At 50.7% G+C, this 23,693-nt stretch overlaps 1 protein-coding gene across 9 annotated transcripts in view; it reads left to right on the top strand.

Moving 5' to 3' along the window:
• Positions 1-23,693, top strand: part of RBM44 (RNA binding motif protein 44) — a 1,911,902-nt gene that overhangs the window by 1,815,018 nt on the left and 73,191 nt on the right. For all 9 annotated transcript variants that reach the window (XM_078681327.1, XM_078681325.1, XM_078681323.1 and 6 more), the window contains one exon: positions 11,155-11,300. In XM_078681327.1, the coding sequence (XP_078537453.1) occupies positions 11,155-11,300 (146 nt within the window). The remainder of the gene's footprint in view (positions 1-11,154; positions 11,301-23,693) is intronic.

The following is a 23,693-nucleotide window of genomic DNA, read 5'->3' as shown; positions in this document are numbered from 1 at the left end:
GTTAGGCCTGCCTAGGGTCAGCACTGGGGGTCCCCCAGTTCCTTCCCTATGTAGGTCTAGGTTGGTCCTTGTGAGTCTGCTGACTATCACAGGGCCTTTGTCTGCCTCATCCCCAGATGGTTCTTCTTCTTCTTCCTCCTCCTCCTCATCTACATTCTCTGTTTCAGGGAGGTCTGGATCACCAAGAGTACCTTCTAAGGCAGGCATGCTCCTATCTGGATTAGAGGGGTCTGTGTTAGCAGCCCTTCTGGCATCGTTTGTCTCTAAGAGACCTAACAGAAAAGAAGTGGTAGGGTTAGAACCCTGTTTCAATTTCCTGGAGGTACACAATTGTCTCATCTCCTGGAAACTGAGAGCTGCATATCTGGAAAGGACCTGTGGAGGGTCACTGACCACTAGGGGAGTCTCTGAAGACTCTCCATGGGTAGACATGCTTTCTAGTGAGGTGTAAGTGATGCACCTACCTACACTATGGGTTTCCCTACTGATCCCTTGCTAAGAGTTGTCGTCAGGGTGTGCTAGGCCCTTTCTACTACAACAGCTGGTTCAGTAGAACTCAGAGTATTTTTAAGCTTGTTATATGTACCTAGGTACCTTATGTGATCTTTCAAATGATATTTCAAGATTATACGTGGTAAAAACAACACAAGCTCAAATCCCAACCGCTGCACACCAATGTGAAAAGTTGGCCTTATATATGATGCTCACTAGTTCTAGTGATCACCTTGGATCAGTCCAAACAACCCTTATGGTGATTGGTTGTAAGTCAACCTTATAGACCAGCTATCCTAATGGTAGCATGGACAAAGCAGTCTTAGGCTAAACTCTTTTGGCATGTGAAACCAGCTGTTTTACCACAATATAACCCCTTGAACATCAGATGAAAGGACACCACACAGGTTGTTATGAAAATAAACAATATATGTATTAATAACAACACCTCTGAACTCTTTGAGGTCAGAGGGCTAAGCACATGACAATCTCTTAGGAAAAATACGAAAAGTTGCACAAAATTACAATGGTGCCCTAGGGGCACGACAAACCATATACTAAGTAAGTGGAATGTGAAAGTCGATAGAAGGGATGGAGCTGTCCAGAGGCTGTAGGATCGATGGGACCACGCTATACTAACTCTAGGTAAGTAATAGGAGGCCCACGGAACGCGTGTGCAGAGTGTGAACTCACACGCGAGATGCGTAACAACGTCTATGGACAGTACAGTTCAAGTTAAAAGGTAAGTACGGACAATCCTGACTAGATAGGACTAAAACGACTGTGGAACTGGACACTAGGACAGTTAAACTACCCTTGAGCACCGCAATGCTCTCGTTACCTCACCCACGGGCTGCGGGTGCATAGGTGCCAAAGTGTGTCGGGTTCTCGCGTTGAAGTCAATGGAGCCTGAAAGAAAAGATGCTGCAGGCGACCAGGAGGAAGATGTCCGGTGCGATCCAAGGGTGGATCAGGGAAGAAGAGGACCTGAAAGCAGAGGGGACAGTGTTCAAAGTCACTAGCCAGTGACCGGTGTGGAACCAGGAAGGAACGAGGTGCTGTCGTCGCGATCAGGTGAAGAGTGGACGCTTGACTCTGCAGCCACGTGGACCAGGAGGTGTCTTTGACTACCAGGATGGAGGCACGAGCTGTCCCACGCAGGCACGAGCTGTCCCACGCAGGCTCTCGCTGTCGGCGGTGTCGGATCCGGAATTGGAGTCAACAGGCCTTGGCAAAGGCAACCCATGCGGGGAGTGGAAAAGACGTCTGGTGCGGACTAGGAGAGTCCAGGGTGCCCCTCTTTTGGAAGGGAGCAAGGGCCAGTCTGGAGCAACCAGACCAGCAGCAAGGATTTCAAAGTTCGTCGTCTAGGAGGCCACTAGCCAGCCGGCAAGTGACCAGACAATGCGTCGAGCAGTAGACAAGCAGAAGGGCCCCACGCAGATCTCGTGGATGCTGGAGGGCTGATCTTCGGTGCAGGGGCTGCTCGGGGCTGGGGCTTCTCAGTCCCCAAAGCACTTGGTCGAGTTTACCTCGGGAGTCGTGCTGAAAGCGAAGTACAGGTTCTTTCAAGATGGCCGGTCCCACGTGTCTCAACGCACCCACGGATCTCAGCTGTGCTGCAGATGTAGGTTGAGGTCGGAGAGGTCTGGGAGTCCGGGTCTCGTCAAGGCTCTGAAGTCTGGATCCTGGAAGGAAGACGACAAAGGGAAGCCGCTGGACGCTTGATGGTGCCTGCAGTTGCAGGGTGGACACTCCTTGATCACAAGGGAGATTTCTTTAGTCTTCTGTGGAGCAGAACATCGAAGTCCAGAGTTTCTTCTTGTAGAGTAGTTCAGGATTAATCTAATTTGGAATGGGACCAGCTCCTACCTTTATCCTGCTAAAGGGGGCTGCACTACTGACTAGGTCCCTCCCCTGGGTGGGACCAGGAAGGGGGGTGGTTACACCCCCTATCCTTTGTCCGGGTTCCCGCCAGAGCTGGGGCTGGAGTGCCCCAGCAACTGGTTTGAACCAGTGTATGCACAGGGCACCTTGTGTGCCCCAGGCATGTCTCATTCCTTTCAGGCCTATCCTACCCAATACACAAAATCCTGTCTGGGGTGGTGCTAGCACCTCCCAAGGCAGGAAACCCTTTGTCCAAGCATCCCTCGCTGGAAGGACTCCCAGCAGCAGGAGGTCAGACTTGTGTCTGTGGTGGCAGCATCCATTTTGTGATGCCAAGGCTCGAGTTAATTTTTACCGGGGTTCACAGTTACATACATGTCGTGTCCCTCTAGAAGGGTGGAATGCTACCCCCGTTGCCAGAATTGGCGAGGGGGTAGTATTCCAATTCATATGACACCTTACTCTACATGTTTTGATAATGTTATACCAGAGTTAGCATTTAACCGCGAGGTTGATAATGCACTTAAGAGTATATGGTATAGCGTTATCATGGAAACAGCTAAAGGACTTGGTTCTGAAAGCTGTAGACAGGCTCAGCTCATGCTAGAGCACCATCTCACATAATTCCAAGCACTCTGCCTTCACGACTGATAAGGCCTGCCATAGGAGTGACTGATAGGAGGATATGTGTCCATTTTAGGGTTAGATATAGGTATACTATATCTACAGCAAAGGGTGATTACACCACCTTGCCCCAGCTGTTGTGCAGCCAGTTGTGTCCGTTTTAGTTTGCCAGCCAGGGGTGGCATAATACATGCTTCTGCCCCTGGTAGGCCCTGGGTACACCTACGCCCTGGATACCTAAGGTACACTGTACAGGGACTGATAAGGTGGCCCAGTACCAATTGGTAAATGCACCTAAAGTACATGGTTGTCAATTTAGAGAGAGAACAGCTAGGCTGTGGGTCTGATTAGCAGGCCCACAGCCTGGGAAAGTCGTAAACCAGTGAAGCAAAAAGCAAAAATCTGGGGTGACCCTAGGATTGCAGACCCCACTCTCCACCCACCCTGGGCTGGCTCGTAATCCCCTGGGCTCCTGCCGATCATGCACCCCCCAACTGGTCTACTGACCTCCCCGCTGTGATTAGGTGTTGTGCGCGACTGTGCCCCCTGCGGCCTGCTCCGCGCTGCGTTGCTCTCTATCATCTCTCACATGGCTAATTTAACTTGCTGGACATGGAATGTTTGTGGCCTGAATGATTATCAATCAATCAATCAGTGGCACTTATAGAGCGCGCTACATACCCGTAGGGTCTCAAGGCGCTGGGGGGGGGGGTGCCGCTACTGCTCGAACAGCCAGGTCTTCAGCTTCTTCCTGAAGGAGAGGTGGTCTTGGGTCAGGCGCAGGTCGGTCGGGAGGGAGTTCCAGGTCTTGGCGGCCAGGTAGGAGAAGGACCTTCCTCCCGTAGTCGCTCTTCGGATGCGGGGGACGGCGGCGAGGGCGTGGTTGGCTGATCGGAGGTGGCGTTTGGGAGCGTAGAAGTTGACTCGGCTGTTGAGGTAGCTCGGGCCTTGGTCATGTAGGGCTTTGTGTGCGTGGGTGAGGAGGCGGAAGGTGATTCTTTTGTTGACGGGGAGCCAGTGAAGGTCTCTCAGATGTCCGGAGATGTGGCTGGTTCGTGGGATGTCGAGGATGAGTCTGGCTGAGGCGTTCTGGATCCGCTGGAGTCTCTTCTGGAGCTTGGCGGTGGTACCGGCGTAGAGGGCGTTGCCGTAGTCCAGTCGGCTGGTGACGAGGGCCTGGGTGACGGTCTTCCTGGTCTCGGTGGGGATCCACCAGAAGATCTTCCGTAGCATGCGTAGGATGTTGAAGCACGACGAGGAGACGGCGTTGACTTGCCTGGTCATGGAGAGGGAGGAGTCCAGGATGAAGCCCAGGTTTCGTGCATGGTCTGTCGGTTTGGGTGCGGTGCCCAGGGCGGGAGGCCACCAGGAGTCGTCCCAGGCGGAGGGTGAGGAGCCCAGGATGAGGACCTCCGTCTTGTCCGAGTTCAGCTTCAGGCGGCTGGTCGTCATCCACTCGGCTACCTCTTTCATCCCTTCGTGCAGGTTGGCTCTGGCGGCGGCGGGGTCGTGGGTCAGGGAGAGGATCAGCTGGGTGTCGTCGGCGTAGGAGACTATGCTGAGGTTGTGTTTGCGTACGATGGCCGCGAGGGGACTCATGTAGACGTTGAAGAGGGTGGGGCTCAGAGATGATCCTTGGGGGACGCCGCAGATGACGTCGGAGGCCTCTGACTTGTACGGTGGTAGGCGGACTCTCTGTGTTCTGCCGTCGAGGAAGGAGATGATCCATTCCAGCGCCTTGTCCTGGATTCCGCTGTTGCCGAGGCGCCGTACTAGGGTGCGGTGGCAGACCGTGTCGAATGCCGCGGAGAGGTCTAGGAGGATGAGGGCCGCTGTTTCTCCATTGTCCATCAGGGCTCGGATGTCATCGGTGGCGGCGATGAGGGCGGTCTCGGTGCTGTGGTTGGCTCGGAAGCCGGACTGTGAGGGGTCGAGGGATCCGTTCGTCTCGAGGAAGGCGGCCATCTGTTTGTTGACGGTCTTCTCGATGACTTTGGCTGGAAACGGGAGGAGCGAGATGGGGCGGTAATTCTTGAGGTCGGTGGGGTCCGCTGTTGGTTTCTTGAGTAGAGCGCTGAGTTCGGCGTGTTTCCAGCTCTCCGGGAAGATGGTGGTGTCGAAGGATGTGTTGATGATGTCTCGCAGGTGGGGTGCGATGACGGCGTCGGCCTTGTTGAAGACGTGGTGAGGGCAGGGGTCGGTCGGTGAACCGGAGTGGATAGAGTTCATCGTGCGGATGGTGTCTTCGGTGCTGATCGGGGTTCAGGCGTGGAGGGTGGTGGTGGGGGGTGGTTGATCGGTCTTGGTGTGCGTTGGTTGGTTGTTGAAGCTGTTGTGTATGTCCGCGATCTTGTTGTGGAAGTATGACGCGAGGGAGTTGCAGAGGTCTTGCGATGGGGTGATGTCGTTGTTTCCTGCGCTGGGGTTGGATAGCTCTTTCACGATGTTGAAGAGTTCCTTGCAGTTGTGTGCGTTGTTGTCCAACCGGTCCTTGAATGCTGTTTTCTTGGCGGCGCGGATCAGCTGGTGGTGTTTCCGGGTGGCAGTTTTGAAGGAGGTCCTGTTGTCCGGTGTCGGTTCCCTTTTCCAGACTTTCTCCAGAGCTCGGCAGTTATTCTTGGAGCTCTTGAGTTCATTGGTGAACCATGGGGCCTTCTTGCTGCCGGGTCTGCTAGGCGGGGTCCTCAGTGGGGCGAGTTCGTCCGCGCAGTTGCTGATCCACGTCGTGAGGTTGTCGGCGGCCTGGCTGGGGTTCGCTGAGCTGGCAGGAGGGTGCTGGCTCAGGGAGGTGGCGAGCTGGTGTGCTGTGATCTTGTTCCAGCTTCTGCGGGCCGCCTGTTGCTGGTGGTGGTGAGTCGTCGTTCTCTTGAAGGTGAAGTGGACGCAGCTGTGGTCCGTCCATTGAAGCTCAGTGGCGTGGCTGAAGTCAATGTCTGTGCTGGACGAGAAGACTGCGTCGAGTGTGTGTCCGGCGAGATGGGTGGGGGTGGACACCAGTTGCTTGAGTCCCAGGTTGGCGAGGTTGTCGAGCAGGGTGCTGGTGTTGCGGTCGTTGTTGTTCTCCAGGTGGAAGTTGAGGTCCCCGAGGAGGATGTAGTCGGCGGAGGGGAGGGCGTGCGGGCTGACGAAGTCGGCGATGTCCTCGCTGAATTGCGTGCGTGGTCCCGGGGGTCGGTAGATCAGGGTGCCTCTGAGGGTGGTGTTCGGGTTGGTGTGGATCTGGAAATGCAGGTGTTCGGCGCTGGTCAGGGTGTTGTCGGTGCTGGTTGTGAGGCTTGCTTGACTCATGCTCACCTTCAGCGCCATAGTGTGGATATTTGTCTCTTACAGGAGACCCACCTGCTTCCCAGCTCGGTTTCCAGGCTTCATGCGCGTTATTGGGGGGAATCCCACTCACCAACCTCCTACTCCTACGCCAGGGGGTCTCGATCCTGCTGCGCCGCGGCCTCCCCTGGCAAACTTCTAGTGGCCTTATAGACCCAGAAGGCAGATAAGTGATCTTGCAGGTCTCTTGTTTGCTCAGCCGGTCACCATTGCCGCGGTACACGGCCCGAACACCGACGACCCGGATTTTTTCCACCGCGTCTGGCACATCATCCCTCCTGTGGTCCCTCTGCCGTGATTTGGGGTAGGGATTTTAATGTTACCTTCTCCCCGACATTGGACCGAATGGGTTCTCACCTATCCCACCCGCGTGCTGCCACAGCTCTTTCCTCCATTTTGGCCGACAATAAGCTTTTCGATGTTTGGCGGCATCTCCGCCCTGAGGCCCGGGAGGGCACGTGTGTCGCGTGTGCGAGAGGTTGCTGGTCGAGAATCGACCTCTGGCTTGCCTCGCCGGACGTCCTGTCTTGGACTATTGATGCCACGCATATAGCCCGCACCCTCTCCGATCACGTGCCGGTTCGGCTTCTTATCCGGCCCCCTAACTCTCACTGCTGGGCTTTCACTTGGCGTCTTCCTCCTAACGCCCTTAGGGACTCTGTATTTTGCGATGAGATTCAGACCGCCATCTCTAACTATTTTGAGCTTTAATGTGGGCTCCGTTGATTCCGCCTCTACCCTTTGGGAGGGTTTTAAGGTTTTTATTCGGGGAGAATGCATCTCTAAACAGGTGGGCGTTCTTCGGTCTATTCGCTCCGCGCTGGCTAAGTTGGAGGGGGAGATTCGTGAACTAGACGCAGCTCTCGTAAATGACTCCCTTCCCGACACGTTGGCGCTACTGCGCCAGAAGCATTCTGAATTTGCGGACGAGGCTGGTCACGAGTTGTCCTTCCTGGGAAGTGAGGGCCGTACTCGCCGTTTCGGGGAGGGAGACCGCCCGGGGCGTACTGCGTCCGCCGCGTGCTGCTTCTTACATCGCGGCCCTTAGTGATGGGGGTCCGGATCGTACCACGTCCTCGGAGGAAATCAGGTCCCGCTTCCTCGCCTTTTACTCCAGCCTTTATTCCGCGAACTCCCCTCTTCCTTCGGAGGAGTTTGACCAATACTTTTAATCCATCGCCCTGGTCTGGCTGGAGGTCTTCCTGGGAAGGGATGGCCTGCCTGCCTCCTTTTACAAAGCATTTGCCCCTCTACTGTTTCCACATCTGGCTGCTATGTTCAAGGAATCCTTCGATACAGGCACCTTTCCGCCGTCTCTCCGCGAGGCCTCGCTGATCCTGCTTCTTAAGCCCATTAAGCCCGCCGATCGGTGTGACTCCTATCGCCCTCTCTCCCTGATTAATATAGACAATAAAATCTTCGCCAAACTGATCGCTTCTCGCCTCTTATTATTAATGCCCACTATCGCCCTTCCCGATCAATCCGGCTTCAGCCCCGGTAGGGCCACCTGCCACAATCTCCGCACTATTTTTCCCGTATTACACCAAATTAATCCTAGCCTTCCAGCTGTGGCAGCACTGCTCAACGCCACGAAGGCGTTTGACACCCTGGAATGGCCCTTCCTTTTTTATGTCCTGTCTCGTATGGGTTTTAGTGCCCACTGTCTGCGCAACATTCAGCTTCTATATACGGACCCCACAGCCCGGCTTCATAAAAATGGACAGGTGTCCAACCCCATCAGCATCACCCGCGGAACCAGGCAGGGGTGTCCATTATCACCCATGCTTTTTGCCATCGCCATGGAACCCATAGCGGCCCGGCTGCGGCAACACAATACTCACAGGGGCATTGGTTTTCTATCTCGCACCCTCCTGGTCTCCAGGTACGCTGACGATGTCAACCTTTATGTTCGCCACCCCCAGGACAATCTCAGCCCCCTGATGCGGGAGGTTATTTGATTCGGCGGACTCTCGGATATTCAGATCAACTGGAGTAAGTCCGTGCTCTTTCCCCTGACGGACGCCACTCTCCCGTTTACGCCTGATTTTCCGTTTGAGTGGGCGTCTGGCCCTACGCGTTACTTGGGCATTTGGCTGAGCAGGGACCCGGACGAACTCTGGAGATCCAATTTTGGCCGCGCGGTGGATTGGTTCAAGTCTAAAATCCCTCAATGGGGTTGGTTGCCCTTGTCCCTGGCTGGTCGCATTGCCATTGCCAAGATGGTGGTCCTCCCCAAGTTCCTCTATCTCTTCTCTAACATACCTATCCCTCTCACCTCGTACTTCTTCCGGCGGGTTCGTTCGCTGATGGTCTTTTTGATCTGGGCGGGGCGGCAGCCCTCGATTGCCTATGACATTCTAACCCTACCTATGTCGGCTGGCGGACTAGGTGCGCCGGATTTTTGTCTGTACGCGCTTTGCGCTCAGGCCAGTGTCCTTCATTTTTGGCTGCATCCCACTCCCTACCAACCTCACGTTGCAGTGGAATCGGATGTTGTCTCCCCTGGCATCTATCCACTGCATTGTTTGCTCCTGCGGTGCGCCCTCGTGCGGAGGTAAATACTGTGGAGACGCTGCTCTGGGCATGGTTATATTTGAGTCGCCTCTCTGGACTCTCTTTCTTGTCCGCCAATGCCATGCCCATCATTGACCACCCGGACTTTCCGCCCCTTCAGTCCTCTAGCATGTCTCGGCACGCAGCGTCGCAGGGCCTCAGGACTGTAGCGGATTTGTACCCAGACAATTCCTTCAACTCCCTCGCTGAGTCCCCTTCCCTGTTGGATACTTTTCTATTTTATCAGCTGCGTGCTACCTGCCGGAAGCTACACCCGACCTTTCCGCAGCCTCCGCCTACCTTCCCAGCATTGGATTTAGTATATACCTCTGTGTCCCCACACAAGCTTGTCACTAGACGATATGCTCTTGCTTTGGTAGCCTCCCCATCTCCTCGTCTCGAGCGCGCGAAGCGTGGATCTCGGTGTGGATATATCGGATGCCGACTGGCTCTATTGCTGCAACCAAATTACCAAGCTCTCCCCAAACTACTGGCTCCGATGGATTCACTTTAAGTTTTTGCACAGGTTCTATCGCACTCCATTGTATATTCACCGCTTGGGGCTCATCCCCACGGACTCCTGTATGCGATGTTCGGCACCGGCTGCGGACTTTGCTCATCTGGTCTGGCTCTGCCCTAAGGTGCAGGTGTTCTGGATGGAGGTCTGCTCCGCTATCTCTGAGATTACTGGTGTAGCGGTTCGTCCGGACCCTCTTCTCGGTCTTCTTGGCTTCGTCAAACCTTGTCCCGACGCTTCACGTCGACTGCTTTCAATGCTTTTGGTGCTGGCGAGACGCAGGGTTGCTATGTGCTGGGGCCGGCGGCCTGCCGCCGTGGTTGCGAGTTGGCTGGAGGATGCCTCCCGCTGTCAAATACTCTTCTCTGAATTCTGGGACCTGATGCCTGCTAGATCTCGACCTGTCGACATTGGGGCCCCCTGGTCGCCTACCTCCTTTCTCCCTCCTCCCCTAGCGAAGCTGCCTCCCCTGTGCTTCCCGCCGGCCCCATGCCCGCGGCAGAGACCGTTGCCTGATTTCTTCTCGGATCCCCCCCAATTCCCTTGCTGCCCATGGATCCCTCCCGCTGTTGCCTCTCCCGCGCTCCCCGCCCGCGGTCCGCGGCGGCCACTGGTGCTGATCTTTGCCGAGCCCCTCACTGTTTCTTTCCTGACTGTCCCAGAGAGTCTCCCCCCGGGGCCTCCCCTTCCCATGCCTGCCCTCCTAGGTGCACTTCTGCCTAAAACGCACTGCGCTGCCATGATGTTGTTTCATGATCTTATTGATGACATTCTGAAACTCACTGTACAGTATATGACTGTGTTGGAATGTACCTTGCCACTTTGAACTGCGTCTCAGCATGGAGCTTTTGCGTTATATTGTACTGTTGGAATGCAACTTCTTTAATAAAAAATGTTTGAAAAAAAGAATCTGCGGCTAGATGGTCTCTACCAGATAAGGCGTTACTGAAGGTAAGTAGCTTGTACATTAGGAAAATAAATAGTGATAAAATTGAATTGCCTAAAGCAACAGTGTTGCAAAATACTTGGACTCTTTTGTACTCTTTTGTTCTCTTTAACCATTATAGGGCAGTGGCCCTTTAATGGTTAAAGAGAACTGAAAAGTGGTACAAAAATCTTCTGTCTATGTGAGAAAATATAACAACACAATAGTTGAAAACAAGATCCTCAATAATGGTTCTAGTCTCCTATAGAGAATGCCTTAGATCCTTTAATATCTTGTAAATCTTTGTGATCTCATTAATTTTCTAATGGTAACTGCTAATTTGTTTAAAGGACATTGTCATTCAAAGGGAAAACGAGTTGCTTTGGTAGTCATCTTAACCTTTTTTCTTTTCTGCTGCCTCCTGATAGCCTCTTTCTACAGTAAATGAGGTCATGAAGCATGAGGGCATATTTTTTGTCCACTCTTATATTTTCACTTCTGTAAAATACTTAAGTTAAAACTGCTTGGCAAATAGAATTTGTTTTTGGCATGGTGCTAAGAAACTGCTATAGTTCAATCTTTACAATTATTTTGTTATGTGAATGATTATCAACTCTTCTGTTTGTATTAACGTCTTTGTTTCTTCATGTCATTATGAGAAGTTTTTTAAACAAAAAAATCTAAAATTTAAATTAAACCGAACATCTGAGATCTTCATCTGGGCTTGATGTTTGATTATGATATTTCAGTTTTGTAACTGATAAGACACAATAAAGAAAAGCAGAATATCACAGAAGTAAATCTTCTTCTATCGCTTTTCCCACATATTAAGGTGCACCCAAAGATTTCCATAGAAGAAAAGTGTGAACCTTGCACACCTGGTGAACCTGCACCATTCATACCAAAGAACACTGTGAACGTTTGCAGCCTTAATAAACTGATTAAGAAACTTACTGACCTACACCCGGAGGCAAACAGGTAAATTTGGTATCACTTGAGACAAACTACACACAGTAGATGCCTACTTTCGTTAATTTTCTCCTCTGTGTAATTTGAGAGTGAATGACTATTGATCCTTTCCAGTGACAAAATATTTGTGTGCACTATGCCAAATCCTGTTCTACCCTTCCTAAATAAACTTGTATGAGCCTTCATCCAATTTTTCGCTCAGCCTCCTAGACAAGTGGATGCTGGTATCATTAGATCCTTGATAACTCTATTTTCAGGAGACCAAAAATAGAGAAATTGATAGAGCTGTTTTGTTATATTGCCAATGTTTCGACAATTAGCGGCATGTACAGCAAGGGCCACCAAATTCTTTACAGATCTGTCTTATCTGAAAGAGACACGTTAGTATTAGATTCCTTACCTTAGAATATCCCCAGCCGTCAGACTGGATCCGGAAATTTTTGCGTAGCAGTACCCTTGCGCGTCGGTAGGCGTCGTCTGCGGGTCCGTCGTGGGCGCCGTGATGACGTCGTCGGAGTACTTAGACGCCGCCTCCGCGTGCTGACGTCAGTTCTTCTTTTTTCCGCGCCAGCAAGCACAGATCTGGAAAAAGCAGTAACCCTAGTCAATTTTTGACTAACTTTTTTGATCGTTTTTTGATCATTTCTCGAGTCCTCGACTCCGATTGGTGCCGTAGGGATGCCCGGCTTTAAGCACTGTGAGGATTGCGACCGCACGATGTCGGTCACAGATCCTCACCGCCTGTGTTTAACTTGTCTAGGCATCGATCACGACGACAAGGCCTGGCCCTCTCTACGAAAGCCAGGCGGGAGCGGTCCCGCAGGCGACTCGAACTCCGGCAGTCGGTCCCACAGGAGGTCGAGGGACAGGTCGCGGGCTCGGAGCCACCACAGCTCCGAGAGTAGGCCTCACAACTCCGGGTCGAAGTAGTCGTCCGGTAAGAAGCACAAGAAGTCAAAGAGGCGTCATCGCTCTGCGGACTCCCCCCCCGACGCTCGCGCGATGCGGCCGGGGATTCGGGTGACACCGCCCACGCGGCTCCGTCGGAGTCGCGGGCGCCGCGTTCAGCTCCACACCCTCCGTTCCCTGGGCTCAACGCGATGCCGGAGGAGATCGAGCGCTTCCTCATGGCCATGAGGAAACTCCTCCAACGGGCTCCGCGGCGCCTTCGGCCCAGCGGACCCGTCTGGGGCCTCTAGCGGGTCGGAGGTTTCGGCCCGATGCCATCGGGTGCTTCGGCCCCGACGCCGTCGACGCCTTCGGGCCCGGCACCGCAGGTTCCCGCAATCCCGACGCCGCCGGTGCCTTCGGGCCCGGAGCCGCGGGACGCCGCTAGACCTTCTTCGGGATCTGGATCGTCGCCGGTGGACCTTACGACCTCCCCGGCGTCGGACCATCAGGTGTCGCCTCCGGCGCCGTCCTCGGGCGGCGCCGTCCCCGATGCCCCCTTCATTCCTGTTCCGACGTCGGGACGGCCCCGATGGGCGCCGCTCCAGACTTCGTTTGGGGAGTTTCACTTCTATGAGCAGGCCCCATTGGTTGAGAACCCTGAGTTTCAGGAGATGGGTGATGAAGGGGATTGGGAGGGGTCTGAGGACCCTCTGGCCCGAGAGTGTCAGTCTCATGAGGACTGGGCAGGAGACCTTGGGGAGGCCAGTGAACTGGACACCTCTCCAGACACTGGTTTTGTCTCCCCTCCTACCGTGGCTTCGGAGGAGGGGGCAACCTACAGTGTGGTGTTGATGAGGGCTGCTAAGGCCTTGGGCCTTGAGCTCCCCGTCGCGGCCGTGAGGACTAATCTCCTCAAGGAGGTCCTTAAACCTCAGTCCAGCTCGGCCGAGCCTCTGCTGCCCTTTAATGAGGCCTTGACCGACGTTCTTCTGGGCACTTGTTCCAAGCCCGCTACGGGTTCACCCGTAGATAGGAACGTGGCCAGACGCCACCGCCCAGCACCGGGCGACCCATGTTTCCTGTCCACCCACCCTACCCTCGAGAGCCTGGTCAACCAGGCCTCCAATTCCCAGACCGCATCCCCGTCGGCACCGCCGGACAGGGAATCCAAGAGGTACGAGCAGTACGGCAAAAAGATCTTCTCGTCCCTTAGTCTGGGACTGCGGTCTTCCAACACCGCATGCCTCTTGGGCCGCTACACCCACTCTCTGTGGGATACGGTTGCGGAAGTGCTGCCAGAGTGTCCGTTGGAGGTACGTGCCAAACTCGGCCAAGCCCTTGTGGAGGGCCGGGATGCAGCCAAATATTCTATACGGTGTGGGCTGGATAACACGGACTCACTGGGTAGAGCGATGGCAACGACGGTGGCGGTCAGACGTCACGCCTGGTTGAGGTCCGCCAACTTTTCGGCCGATGTCCAGAACACCTTGATGGACATGCCGTTTGATGGCCGTCGCCTCTTTGGCGACAAGGCAGACCATGCGCTCGAGCGCTTTAAGGACTTGTAGTAAATTGATGAGATAGATGTAGCCAAGTTGAGTAGATAATCCAATTTATTAGAAATGAGAAAGATGCAGGAACGAAGGAACAAGCAGCTCAAGTGGAGCTGACTGCACATCCAATTGAATAATAACATTCTATGGTACACAGCAACAGAGATTACATATACAAGGTTCTACAGCAAAGCATTCTAACATTACATGTACAGAGTTCTACCACATATTCCATAAAGGAATATGCCATTACTACACATCCCCTTTTCTAAACAATCTTAAAAAGAAATAATTAAGACAAAAGGAAACATTAAACAAACTAAAATCAGAAACAAACATAATCTTGAAATTTCTTGGGAGTGACTACACGTCTTCCACCCCTCGTGGATTTGTTAACAACCTCACCATCCGAGACATCCATACCTTCACCTAATGAAGACTCCTCTCGAGGTACAAGAGCCTGGGAACCAAAAAGATGAAAACCACTACTAGGATGATTATCATCTCCCACAACACTAAAGGAAGAATCAACCAAACCACCACCAAGAGCAGGGTGGGGACCAACTGAACCCTGCAAAGGAACCAGATCTTGCCCATGACCCTCAACAGAAACTCCAGACTCATCCCCTTTCTCCAAAATCGGAAAAGCTTCCAACCACCAGTAATTTCTTTCCTTAGCACAAGCATTCTTCTTTATAACTCCAGAGTTATCAGACAAAGCAATACGACTCAAATGATGTATAGAACCATCATCTAATTCAACCGTGTTCTTCATAACTCTGGTAACAATTTTTGGATTGGAGAACTTAGGTTCTAATTTTCCAGACTTCCTACTAGACTTAACTCTAACACACTGCCCCACTTTGATATTCACCTCCCTAGTACCATGTTTTGCGTCAAAATATGACTTATTTTTATTTTGAGATTTAATGATGGCTTGTTTAACAAGATCAGGATCCCATTCATATTTCTTACTCCTACCAATCCAACCAGGATTTCATCTACAATGAGGAAATCTACCTCTCATCAACCCGAAAGGACTTTCTCCAACCGTATCATGTACAGTGATCCTGTAAGACCAAATAAGTTTGTTAAGCTCATCATCCCAATTCTTATTTCCCTTCTTAGCTAATTGAAGGAGACCTTTCAAAACTCTGTTCATCCTCTCCACGACAGAATTCCCTCTAGGATTGTACAGGGCTGTAAACTTTTGTTCAATACCTGTATAACACAGAAATTTCTTCATACGTTCAGACCTAAACTGCACACCATTATCGGTTAAAATTGAAACTGGAAAACCTTCCCTTAAAAAACATTTATCCAAAAAATCGATCACCACACTAGTGTTCACACTAGTGACTACTTCAATTTCAATCCACCTAGAAAATAAATCCACAAGAACCAAAATATACTTAGAAATGCCATCTTGCCAGACTACTGGTCCTAATATATCTAAAGCAACATGCTCCCAAGGTAAATTTGGACAAATTAACGAAGACATGGGAGGATTCAAAGTTTTTTGTGACTTGTCTGCACACTCACACTGGATACAGGTCCGAATATGTCTTTCAATATCCAAATCTACCCTAGGCCACCAGTACAAAATTTTAATATTTCTCTTGGTGCGAAAAATACCTTGATGTCCCTCATGACCCAAAATAACAATGCTGTCTCTAATGCCTAAAGGAGACACAATTTTTCCAGCTCTGCACAAAAATGCACCATCAACACTCAATTCATTACGGACCTCCCAAAAAGGCCTCAATCTAGGATCCAATTTACAATCCTTACTCCAACCTTGAATAACCCTGTCCTTCACCATTAGTAAAAGTTCATCCTTTGTTTTCTTCATCCCATTTATCTTTAGATAAACCTGGAGTACCTGTGAAAACAGCAGCTACACACGTCATTCCAAGGATCAGGATCAACTTCTTTAAGAGGCAAAGGAAGCCTACTGAGGAAATCTGCAATGACATTTTTAGCCCCAGGAACATATTGTACTTCATAAACAAAATCCTGAATCCTCATAGACATTCTTGCAATCCTCGCAGATGCTTTGGATAAACCCTCCGTGGTAAGCAATTTCGTCAAAGGTTTGTGGTCAGATCTCAGTAAAAACTTTTTCCCCCATATAAACTTCCTGAAATGTTCCATGGCCCATACACATGCTAAAGTCTCCCGCTCTATCACTGAGTATTTTGCCTCAGCAGGAGACAACGAGCGGGATGCAAAAGCAATGACCACTTCATTTCCTTTTTTTGAGATTTGAGACAAAACACCACCCAACCCTGTTCCGCTGGCATCAGTCGTGAGGATATTTTCTGCACACGGATCAAAACCCTGCAGTGCAGGTGCACTCGCAATTGCATTCTTGGTGCAATCAAAAGATTTCTGACAGCCCTCACTCCAAAGGAAAGGAACCTTGTTCTTCATCAGCAAACGCATCTCGTAAGTCTTCTGCGAGAAATTACAAACAAATTTAGCATAAAATTCGGCCAAGCCCAAGAATGAACGCAAATCATCCTTTGATTTGGGAGCCGGGGCATTGAGAATGGCCTCCACTAATGAACTTTTGGGTTCAATACCATCGCCACCAATTTCATGGCCTAAGTATGTGACCGACTTCTCTGAGAACTTGCATTTGGTACTCTCAGCTACCAACCCATTGCTTTTAAGAATAGACAAAACCTCTCTCAATAGAGCATCATGCTGGGCCTTGTCCTTGCCCATTATCAAGATGTCGTCTTGAAAAAAAACAACCTTTTTGATATGTCCAAATAAATTAGACATAAGCCTTTGAAAAACAGCCGATGCCAATCCAAAAGGCATGCGTTTAAATCTATAACACCCAAAAGGTGTACAAAAAGAGGTAAATTGCCTGCTATTTTTGTCCAGCACCACTTGATGATACGCCGCAGAAAGGTCCAATGTTGAGAACCATCTTGCACCACGTGTCAAAGCAAGCATCTCATCTATTCTGGGCAATGGAAACTGGTCAACCAAGATGTTATTGTTCAGATACCTAAGGTCCACACATAAGCGGGCCTTGCCATTGGACTTACGGGCTATGACCAATGGAGAAACCCATTCGGCAGCTTCTATAGGTTCAATAACCTTGTTAGCAAGCATTTTGTCTAATTCCCCTTTGACTTCATCCCTGACAATGAAAGGGATATTCCTAGCCTTATGAACTTTAGGACAAGCTCCCTCCTTCAAGCGAATTTGATGTGTGAAACCTTTTAGTTTACCCATGCGACTCTCAAATACTTCTGGAAACTCTTGTAAGACCCACTTCTTAGTGTCTACACTTTCACAAGAAACCAATACTTGCTCCTTGCTATTCGGATTAAGAATTATATCTAACATTTTCTGGTCCTTCCATCCCAAAACTGATGGCCCTTCCTCGGATATGTACAGTTTACCAGTGCATTGTCTTTCCTTAAAACGGAAGATCAAAGTTCTATATCCTAACATTTCAATGCTTTAACCAGTGTAACCTTCCACTGCAATGTCATTTGGTTCCAACCATTCTCCTATGTTATTGACAAATTTACTTCTCCAAACATGCTGAGACACAATTGTAAACGGTGAACCAGAATCAGCCGCTAATTGTATCATAACCCCTCCCAGCGAGATGTGACATAACGGTTTAGAAGAAATATCGCCAGTGATATTCAGTACTACTTTCTTTACTTGTACCAAATTCACTTGCGAATCCGTGTCACTTGAAGATGAGGAGGAAGAATCCTGTACATATGCAACTTTACCTTTAGAAGGTTTCTTGCTTTTACGATTGCAAACCCTGGAGAAATGGCCAACCAAACCATATTCAATGCATTTTGAAGCTTTAGCAGGACATCTATCATACGTAGCAGAATGCGAATAACTGCCACACCTGTAACAAATCACAGTGCTAAACTTTTTCTGCCCTTCATTACTTTTCTTATCAGGAAAATTGGTTTTCTTTTTTCAAATTTTGAATTTTTGTTGCTTTTATACCCCACTTTCCTTTCAGTAATTTTCCCAACAACTTCTTCAGGACCTTTTTTGTCTTGAGAAAGCGTAACCTTAGTACACCTTTCAGACAGTTCAGCCTTTTTTACCATGGTAATAATGTCCTTCAAACATTTATCACCCTCCACCCACAACTTATCTTGTAAAGTTTTGTTTTTTGCATACATGACAACCTGATCCCTGATCAGCTCTTCCTGCAATTGTGCGAATTTGTACTTAGCAGCCAGTTTTTTTAAAGTAGAAACATGTTCTTATACAGATTCATGTTTCTCTTGTTTTCTGTGAAAGAAGGAATGCCTCGTAACACCAATACAGACTGAAGGAGAGAAATGATCATCAAGGTTTAACAAAGCGATCTTAAACACATCCAAATCCCCATCAGCCCTCATGTGTATGTAAATCATAAAAAATGCGTAAACCTTCAGGAACTAAAGAATATAACTGCATTCTCTTCTTCCTTTCCGGAGAAAATGCACCATTAACATCTTCCAAATTAGCTAAATAATTCAGAAAGTATTCTTTCCAGTCTAGCCACGAAACTATAGGTTCACCTGGAACAGATAAAAATTCTTTAGGTGAGTTAATTTGAAGGTTAGGTACATTACTATCCCCAGAGGTGTTTAGTCTTGAAGCAGAGCTGTCCGTCGTCATGTTTCTGCGTAAATTCCAATGAGCTTACGATGTGTAGCTACGAGCAGGTAAAGTATATGGTAAAAATAAGGTTTAAAATAAAGTTCACCACTTCAGGAAAACAAAATAAAATATAAGAAAACACCACATCTAGAATTTGATGCTGCAAGTATCCTTCTTCTGAAATTCTGGAAAATACCTTTCAAAATCGCCGCTATTTAAGATGCAGAAGTCCACAACCAAAGCGAAAATATCAAATTGAAATCCACTCGGTAAAAACAACTCGTTCGGTTGCTATGGTAATTGAAGTTATTGTTTTCCAAAATGGCTGCTTTGCGTGACCCTGTTCGCGATGACATGACTTCTGGTGTGTATAGGTGAGCGCTATCTCGCGTTGACTACTCACATGACGCGATGACAATGACGCGATGAGTAGAATTCGGATCAGGAATGAAGCGCTGCTGGAACCGAACACACACGCGGCAGATTCAAAGGTAAGGGTTTAACGATCGCTCACCAACAGCATGAAAACTTCCAAGGAAAACACACAAAATTATGCAATTTGGCTCGGAAATGTGGCACAGCGTCGCGATTTTGTGAAACAGTTAGCCCAATATCTTCTCGCAGACAGTCAATTAAACTGTTGATCTCCAAACACGTGTAGAGCAGTAAAACATGCCATAAACTCGCAGGAAGTCAGAATAACACACAGTGTTTAAATCGATAATAGTGTGACTATTATCAGTGAAGATAAAACGGTAGACACAAAGAATTGGATTAAGTACTCACAAAAATATAAGTCCATGAAGAAAAAAATCCAACGATTTAAAATCCATGAGATTCCATCCTGTCGCCCAAAATTGTAGTAAATTGATGTGATAGATGTAGCCAAGTTGAGTAGATAATCCAATTTATTAAAATTGAGAAAGATGCAGGAACGAAGGAACAAGCAGCTCAAGTGGAGCTGACTGCACATCCAATTGAATAATAACATTCTATGGTACACAGCAACAGAGATTACATATACAAGGTTCTACAGCAAAGCATTCTAATATTACATGTACAGAGTTCTACCACATATTCCATGAAGGAATATGCCATTACTACAGGACTCCAGGGCTACGGCCAAGTGCTTGAGCCTCTCGGCATCGCGCCAGCAATCGGCTGCCTTTCATTCCTTTCGTGGCCACGGAAGGGGTGTACCCACACGTGCTGCCAGCCACGCTCCGCAGGGTAATACCCAACGCGGTGGCGGCCGTGGGAACCGCCGTCCCGGCGGTCGGGGACAACGGGGAGGTCAGTCCACACCTTCCCCCGCAGCATCCGCCTCAAAACCCTCCTAGTCCGTTCTTTCAGGCCCATGTGACGCCAGTGGGGGGCAGGGTTCGCCATCACCACCTCCACTGACGCACCGTCACTTCGGACAGGTGGGTGCTGCAGATCGTCCGAAGGGGCTACTCCCTCCCCTTCGAGGCGACTCCTCCAGCCATGCCACCGCAGAACCACCTTGTATCGAGGGATCATTTGCGACTTCTGCAGGAGGAAGTTACGGCCCTCTTGGCCAAGGGGGCCATCGAGCGCGTTCCTGGGCCAGAAGTAGGGTGTGGTTGCTACTCCCACTTCTTTCTGGTACCCAAGAAGGGCAAAGGGGGCCTACGCCCTATCTTGGACCTAAGGAACGTCAACGGCTTCCTCCGGAAGGAGAAGTTCATGATGCTGACACTGGCTCAGGTCCTAGCTGCCCTGGACCCAGGAGACTGGATGGTAGCGTTGAACTTGCAGGACGCTTATTTCCACATCCCCGTCCTGCCGGCGCTACCTGCGGTTCACGGTTGGCCACGAGCACTTTCAGTATACCGTGCTCCCCTTCGGCCTTACCAGCGCCCCACGGGTGTTCACAAAGGTGATGGCGGTGGTCGCAGCTCATCTGCGCAGGTTAGGGGTTTCAGTCTTCCCCTACCTCGACGGTTGTTGAAGGCGGGCTCGCCCCAGACAGTCGTCAGCCACTTCCAGACTACGGCAGATCTCCTGCACAGGCTGGGGTTCTCCATCAATTTGCCGAAGTCACACCTGTGCCCCTCTCAGAAGCTCCTTTTCATCGGACCGGTTCTCGACTCGGCGCGATTTCGGGTTTATCCTCCCGAACAGCGGGTCCGGGATATACAGGCTCTGATTCCCATCTTTCAGCCGTTATCCCGGGTCTCGGTCAGGTTGACGCTGCGGCTTCTGGGGCTGATGGCCTCCTGCATCCTGCTGGTGCATCACGCCAGGTGGCGGATGCGGGCTCTGCAGTGGGACCTGAAGTTTCAGTGGGCCCAGCATCAGGGCAACCTATCCGACCACGTCCTGATCTCGGAGGGCACTGCGAGACAGCTGCAGTGGTGGCTCACGGACCGCGATCGGGTCAGCGGCAGATCCCTCTCCCTTCCCCAACCGGAGCACGTAGTTGTGACGGACGCGTCCCTCCAGGGCTGGGGAGGCCACATGGGAGAGGCGGAGATCAGAGGCCTCTGGTCTCCGGCGGAGGCCCGGCTCCACATCAACCTGTTGGAGTTACGGGTGATTCGTCTAGCACTGAAAGCATTCCTCCCCTCTGCCCGGGGGAGTGTAGTGCAGGTGTTCACGGACAACACCACCGCCATGTGGTACTGCAACAAACAGGGCGGAGTGGGGTCATGGACCCTTTGCCAGGAGGCTCTGCGCCTCTGGCAATGGCTGGAACGCCAGGGCGTGACCCTGGTGGCTCAACACCTGGCAGGTTCTCTGAACGCCAGGGCGGACGAGCTCAGCCGTCGGTGCATGAGGATCACGAATGGCGTCTGAACCTGGACGTGGCGCAAGGCCTCTTTCAGCAATGGGGAGAGCCTTGGTTAGATCTATTCGCCACCGAAGAGAACGCGCAATGTCATCAGTTCTGCGCGTTGGAATTTCCAAGGCGTCACTCGCTCGGAGACGCTTTTCGTCGCGAGTGGAGCTGCGGTCTACTGTACGCCTTTCCGCCTATACCACTTCTGCCCAGAGTGCTGAAGAAGATCAAGCGCGACCGGGCCCAAGTCATCCTTGTGGCTCCGGACTGGGCTCGAAGGTACTGGTATCCAGAGCTACTCAGTATCTCAGTCGATCCACCGGTTCGTCTGCCTCTTCAGGAGGACCTTCTGTCGCAGCAGCAGGGGACGGTCCTGCACCCGAACATGTCCAGTCTCCACCTCCATGCTTGGAGATTGAGCGGTGACAGTTGAGGCCATTTGACTTGCCTCCTGAAGTCTGTAACGTCATTCTGGCAGCCAGGCGTCCCTCCACAAAGTCGGTATACGCCTGCAGGTGTAACAGATTTGTGGCATGGTGCACAGCAAAGGCTGTGGATCCTCTTGCTGCCCCTCTTTCTGAGGTTCTTCTCTTCCTTCTTTCTCTTGCCCAGCAGTGCTCTGCTCTGGGCACTATCAAGGGCTACCTTTCTGCCCTTTCAGCCTTTCTAAGGCTGCCTGATCAACCTTCTTTGTTCAAGTCCCCTATTGTAAATAGATTTCTAAAGGGCATCACACACACATTCCCTCCTGTTCCGTTTGTGATGCCTCAGTGGGACTTGAACCTGGTTCTTACATTTCTGATGTGCGCTCCCTTTGAGCCACTTCACAACTGTCCTCTCCGCCTTCTTACTTTGAAGACTGCTTTCCTGGTTGCCATCACCTCTGCCAGGAGAGTGAGTGAGCTCCAGGCCCTTTCTTGTACTCCACCTTTCCTTTCTGTCCATCCGGACAAAGTGGTGTTGCGTACTAAGCCATCTTTCCTGCCCAAGGTTGTCACGGCCTTCCACATCGGGCAGTCTATCACCTTGCCAACCTTCTTTCCGCCACCGCATCCCTAAAGAGGAAGAGCGGCTCCACCGTCTGGACCCAAAACGTGCGCTCTCACTCTACTTGGATCGCACACGCCAGTTCCGGGTGGATGACCAACTCTTTGTTGGTTACGTGGGCGCTAAGAAGGGGAAGCGGTGCACAAGAGGACCATCTCCCGGTGGATCAACTTGTGTATCCAGGCATGTTACTCCTTGGCTAAAAAGGAGCCCCCTGTTGGATTGCGGGCTCATTCCACCCGAGCCACGGCAACTACAACTGCCCTGGGCCCGGGAGTGCCCTTACAAGACATCTGTCAGGCAGCTACGGGCGCATCGCTGCACACGTTTGCAAGACACTACTGCCTGGACAGCCAAGTCCGGAGGGATGGCTTCTTTGGCCGTTCCGTCCTCCAGGACTTTCTGGTGGGATTATTGGTTCGCAGACCCACCACCGGGGTTGGTATTGCTTGGGTATCTATTCTAAGGTAAGGAATCTAATACTAACGTGTCTCTTTCAGATGCACAAGTTACTACTTGTGTAACGATATATCTGTAAGAGACATTAGTTAGTATTAGATTCCTTACCGACCCACCCATCCTCCCCGTTCTGCGAACCGATATCTAGGGTTGGGGTACCCCCCTTCAGGGCCCTAGTTTCAATGGCACCAGTGTTGGTTTTTAACATGGCTCTGCGTTTCTGGCGCGGAAAAGCTGTGTCTAAGAACTGACGTCAGCACGCGGAGGCGGCGTCTAAGTACTCCGATGACGTCATCACGGCGCCCACGACGGACACGGAGCCGCAGACGACGCCTACCGACGCGCAAGGGTACTGCTACGCAAAAATTTCCGCATCCAGTCTGACGCCTGGGGATATTCTAAGGTAAGGAATCTAATACTAATAATGTCTCTTACAGATATATCGTTACACAAGTAGTAACTTGTGCAAATGGGTTAAAACAGGGATGGCCTTTAGCAGCATTCTTTTCTAGTTGTATCTTGGGTTTAAAATAAATTCTAGCTGGCATACATTTATTTTCTCCTAGGCTGGCGAGACCAGGATTTTATGTTAACGTATGCAGACGACCACTTTCTTTTGCATTTGACACCTTTCAGCCTAATAATTACATTCCATTCATTTTAGCACTATGCTGTATAGAGCAAAGAGCAATAGAGAGTTCTAGCCATAGATTCCTTACCTTTGAAAATTCCCCAGGTGTTTGACTGGATCTGGCAATTTTTTGGTGAGCAGTACTTCACCCCGCTGGTAGGTAGTATTATTCAGCTCCACGTGGTGTCGTTGGTGTCGTCCACGCCGGAAGTGACATGCGTGGTACCTATATAGCGCCACCTCTGCGTGCTGGCATCACTTCTTATTTTTTTCACACCAATTAGCGCAGATCCAGAGAAGGGCTGCTTCCAGTCACCTTTTTTTTCGAACTTTTGTCCACAATTTTTGAGACATTGTCCCCTGGTGTGAAG

This window comes from Lissotriton helveticus, chromosome 3_1 (genome assembly GCF_964261635.1).
Source record: "Lissotriton helveticus chromosome 3_1, aLisHel1.1, whole genome shotgun sequence".
Classification (NCBI taxonomy): domain Eukaryota; kingdom Metazoa; phylum Chordata; class Amphibia; order Caudata; family Salamandridae; genus Lissotriton; species Lissotriton helveticus.
Note: the sequence above shows the minus strand (reverse complement) of the source record. Positions and strands in the feature narration are given on the sequence as shown.